The sequence below is a fragment of the Plasmodium cynomolgi genome, chromosome 10 (assembly GCF_000321355.1).
Source record: "Plasmodium cynomolgi strain B DNA, chromosome 10, whole genome shotgun sequence".
Classification (NCBI taxonomy): domain Eukaryota; phylum Apicomplexa; class Aconoidasida; order Haemosporida; family Plasmodiidae; genus Plasmodium; species Plasmodium cynomolgi.
Genome location: NC_020403.1, coordinates 587,522 through 591,880, shown reverse-complemented (window position 1 = coordinate 591,880; position 4,359 = coordinate 587,522). Strand labels below are relative to the sequence as shown.

Sequence of the window (4,359 nt, the reverse complement as noted above, 5' to 3'; positions counted from 1 at the left end):
GCAAGGCAAACTGCAAAGCAAGCTGCAAGGCAAAGGGCCATCTCTGCGCAGAAATATAGGTTAAGCCAGGGGGCAACAACTGCTACTTTTCCGTTCGCCCCAAGCAGAACTGCTCAGAGCGACAGGTGACTGTCCTCGATCCGCAGCCCCTTGCCACGGAGAAAAGGGGCACACACATATCTGCTCGCATATATATGTACATATATGTGTATATACATATGAACATGTGCAGACAAAGAAGGCACGCTTTGTGCTTCACTATTGCCAGAAGAACAAAAAAAAAAATAATAGGCGCGTTCCATTTGCACGTCTTTTGCCCCTCACGCATCACTCAGTTTGATTAAAAAAACAAAAAAAAAATAACAAAAATGTAACAAAAATGTAACAATTATTCTTCCGTGTCCACGGGTGACCGTTATGGCTACACACCAATTGCTCATTCATCGTCTTGTTATTGGGCCTAGTTTCGAAGAGCGGCAGATTGAAGGGGAAGAAGGGGATGAGGGGGAAGAAGGAAAAGGTACGAGGGTGATGATGTAGGAGGAAGGCAAGCCAGCCGATGCACGGGGCAGAAACGCGCAAAGGTGTGGGAACAGCGGCGCCAGAAAAAGCACGCCAGAAAATCTGAGACAGCAAATCTGAGACAGTAAATCTGCGACAGCAAATCTACGACGGCAAATCCACGCCAACTAATCTACGCCAAGCAGCAATACCATTTCGCAGGGTCTTCTGACTGAACCGTGTACCCTTGGTTCGACCATTTTGAGCATCCTCCTCATCTTCCTCACCGCCAATTTGTACATTGTATGATGTGCTTTGCTTCGGCGTTGTGTGGTCTTCCTTGTCCAGCTGAGATGGAAGCAATGGTTTAGGGTTGCGAGGCCATTGGGTAGGTAAGTTAGTGCAGATAGTTCGTGCAGGTACTTGGTGCAGGTACTTGGTGCAGACACTTGGTGCAGGTACTTGGTGCAGACACTTGGTGCACCCTCTTTTGACGCTGTCCCTTTTCTGGACAAAAAGGCAATTCGCCCAATGCGCGTCGGTACTCCTACCGTGTTTAGGGAGTCCAGCATATTTTCGATTTCTTCTCGTTCCTCCTCCTCCAGGCTATCCATCTGCCAAAAAAAAATATACACATATAAGTATATGTATACATAATATGTACATATAAATGCACATGCATATTTGCCCGTTATGGCTGCTCCTACCAAGGGTAGGCCCCCCACACACAAGCATGCCACAACATGGGCACCTCTCACCCATCTGTAAAGTCTTATTCTAATTCACTGCATGGTTCTCTCCCCTGTCTCCATCTGAAAAATGAGCAACCGGTAACTTACCTCCTGAGTATCATCCACTGAGTATTCCAAACAGGAAGCATAAAAGGGATGTTTGTTAAAAGGGGGGTTCGGGGAAAAGGGAACAAAAAGGTGAACGTAGCGAGGAGAGGTGTCCAAAGTAGTGACACCCTGAGTGACGAACTGCTGGTTTCTCGCGTGCGCGCATTAGGCAGTACCACTCTCTTCAGGGGAGTAAACAGCCGAATGGCTATTTGTCCACAGGGACGAGGACCTTTTTCTCATTCTTTCCTTTTCCTCGAGCTCGTCTGAGTGCAAGGGAAAATCAGAAGACCTGTGAGTGGATGTTCTCGCGAAAGCGCACGTTTTGCTTTTTCGCGGCCATTCTGCTTTTTCGCCGTCATTTTGCTTTTTCACGGCCATTCTGCTTTTTCGCAGCCATTTCGCTTTTTCGCCGTCATTTTGCGAGGCTTCCCCCTCTCGTGCGATTTGCTCGACGCACCTTCCAGGGTGCTAATCTGCAAAGGAGACCCCAAAAAAAGGAGAGAAAAAAAAAAAAAAAAAAGGTGATTGCTTCAAGTTAGACTAAGTGTGCACCACAACTCCTCCTCTTGCACTACTCAACTTGGTATCTCTCACCTGTCTCCTAATTTCCTGTCGTATCTCCGACATGAGGAACATCAAATCATTTTTTGTGATGCTCAACTTTTTGGATGGGACTATTTTCAAGTTGATCCTGCTGATAGATGCAGCCACGGGATCAACAGACGCGTTTTCCTTTTGGGGTGTAATCACATTGGCTATGTCTGCAACGCTGGAGAGAATTTCACCAAATGGTAAAATTTCACCCTTCTCACAATAAATGACAGGCAGCAGCAGATTTACAAAAAAGAACAAAACGAAGAAAAGCAGGTGGGCCATCTTGAATAATGGGGGGAGCGGAACAAACGGGGGAGCCACACTTTGGGAAGGCACTTCTCCAGCGAGGTGGCACTTGTCTCGTCTTATCCTGTCTTGTCTTCTCTTCTTTTATCTTCTTTTATCTTATCTTTTTTTTTTTTTTTACGAACAAGTCCTATCGATGCTTTGCTATTCTATGCTGCAATGTGCGAACAGAGTGTACTTACATAATGTGCTTACCGAAGTATATGAACACGTGCAGGTGAACATTTAACCAAGGACAGAATAGGAACGGACGTATTTGCAAATGTGCGTGGAACGGTGTTATCTTCTAAAGGAGTAATCGAAGGGGAAGGGATGGGGGGTGAATTCCCCGTCCACTTCCAATACGCTCGTGCCATTTATTGCTAATCGTGAAGAAGGAACAAAAGTAAAAAAAAATAAAAAAAGCAAAAAAATACATAAGTAAAATAAAATACAAATTACGTGTAAGTACACTAGACAATCACAGCAAAAACCCACTCACACAGCAGGTGGAAAAAAAGAGTAAACCCTTTTGCCTTGACGATTCACCGAGAGGAAGGCAGCAAAGAAATTAACTGCGCCACTGCGCAATTGGCTGATTTTATGGCGCACCCCACCCCCTAGCTTCTTCTACATAAAATGCACACTCTCGCTGTTCGTACGTCGAGAAGGACAACGTGACCAGGGGGACGAAGCTGAGCACTCCAAATCGAGCTTCCTACCGATTAGCCCACCAACCAGTAGTGACTTTTCGAACAAAATTGAAGACACGGATGGGGAATACATATATATATGTGTATATATGCATATATTTTATTTTTATTATTTTTTAAATAGCCAAGTTTGGGACATTCCTTAAAAGGTATTCATTCCCCCGTGCAAGTCGAGGGCGTTGCGCAGGGGGCACGGAAAAAAATAAAACAAAAAAATGAAGCAAAAAAGTGAAGCAAAAAAGTGAAGCAAAAAAGTAAGGCGAAAAACTGAGGCGAAAAAGTAAGACGAAAAACTGAGGCGAAAAAGTAAGGCGAAAAACTGAGGCGAAAAAGTAAGGCGAAAAACTGAGGCGAAAAAGTAAGACGAAAAACTGAGGCGAAAAAATAAAGCGAAAAAACGGATAAGGGGTGAAGCGTCCACAATGGGCAGGACAGCCACCACGCCGAACGCAGAGAAGCGAAACGGTACAGTTAGAAAAAAATCGAAAAAAAAGGAAAAAAATTTTGGATGAGTAGGTCGGCCTAAGGCTCAGTGAAGCCCTTTGTAGTTAACGACCAAATCAAAGGAGGCAACCAATTTTGATGTCCATGCGGAGTAGTGCTCCATTTTAGAGGGGGACACAAATGGTGCGTAAAAAAAATTGAGGAAAGTGTGATGGAGGAAGGGTGGAAGAAGGAACAACTTACTCACCTTGCCCTACCTCGCTTGTACTTCCCCCAGTTAGCTAAATCCAGTCGATGCACTCATTCTTATACTCGCGAGCCTTCACCTTTGCCGCCTTCATCATTTCGGGTGTTATCTCGTTCATCTTGAAAGCCCTATCTGCGGGAGCGGCAGTTCCGTCTCCAAAATTCACCTGACTATGCATCATGACAAGGTTTATGTTCCCAATTTGTGTGCGAAAGGGAGTCGAGTAGTAGTAATAGTCGACGGTCGTTCCCGGCGTGAATTCCTTCAAGTTTGGAGTAGACGTCTTGGTCGTTTTGTAGTAATCGTAGACCCTGCAAAGGGTGTGTCCATGCGAAACAGAATGTGAAAACGAATCGGTAAAATGCACAGATATCCGCAGGAAAAAGGTGCGAATGTACACGCGTTTGTATCTGCTAATCTGCGCAACTAGGTATATGGCCGAGGAGAGAAGGGGCGCGTGCTCCACCCAACACCCAGCCATGTGTGCACACAAAAAACTCACCACGTGCAGGTATCCGTCGTCAGCATCCTCATGCCATTATCTGAAATCCCATATCTGCAAAAGGGGAAGAAGCAACATGTGGTAATACACGGAGAGAGGAATGCCACATAGAGAGGTACCAAATGGGGGACAAAAAAAAAAAAAAAAAGGAGACTCAAATAGCAGTCCAGTGCTATACACACTCATAAATAGAACTATAGCTGTTTCTATAAATCCCATTTGTTCCATTAT

At 45.0% G+C, this 4,359-nt stretch overlaps 2 protein-coding genes across 2 annotated transcripts in view; both read right to left on the bottom strand.

Annotated features, from left to right (window-relative positions):
• Positions 1-666: 666 nt before the first annotated feature.
• On the bottom strand, positions 667-2,219 carry PCYB_102300 (hypothetical protein; the record flags this gene model as incomplete). Its single annotated transcript, XM_004222779.1, has 3 exons — positions 667-849; positions 1,053-1,115; positions 1,938-2,219. 3 exons carry the CDS (start codon positions 2,217-2,219, stop codon positions 667-669), a joined length of 528 nt encoding a protein of 175 aa, XP_004222827.1.
• A 1,441-nt stretch (positions 2,220-3,660) lies between these two features.
• The window catches only part of PCYB_102290 (hypothetical protein), a gene marked incomplete at both ends in the record, with an annotated part of 1,204 nt that continues 505 nt past the window's right edge, over positions 3,661-4,359 (bottom strand). Inside the window, 2 exons of the mRNA XM_004222778.1 lie at positions 3,661-3,937; positions 4,129-4,182. Of these exons, the coding sequence (XP_004222826.1) occupies positions 3,661-3,937; positions 4,129-4,182 (331 nt within the window). The remainder of the gene's footprint in view (positions 3,938-4,128; positions 4,183-4,359) is intronic.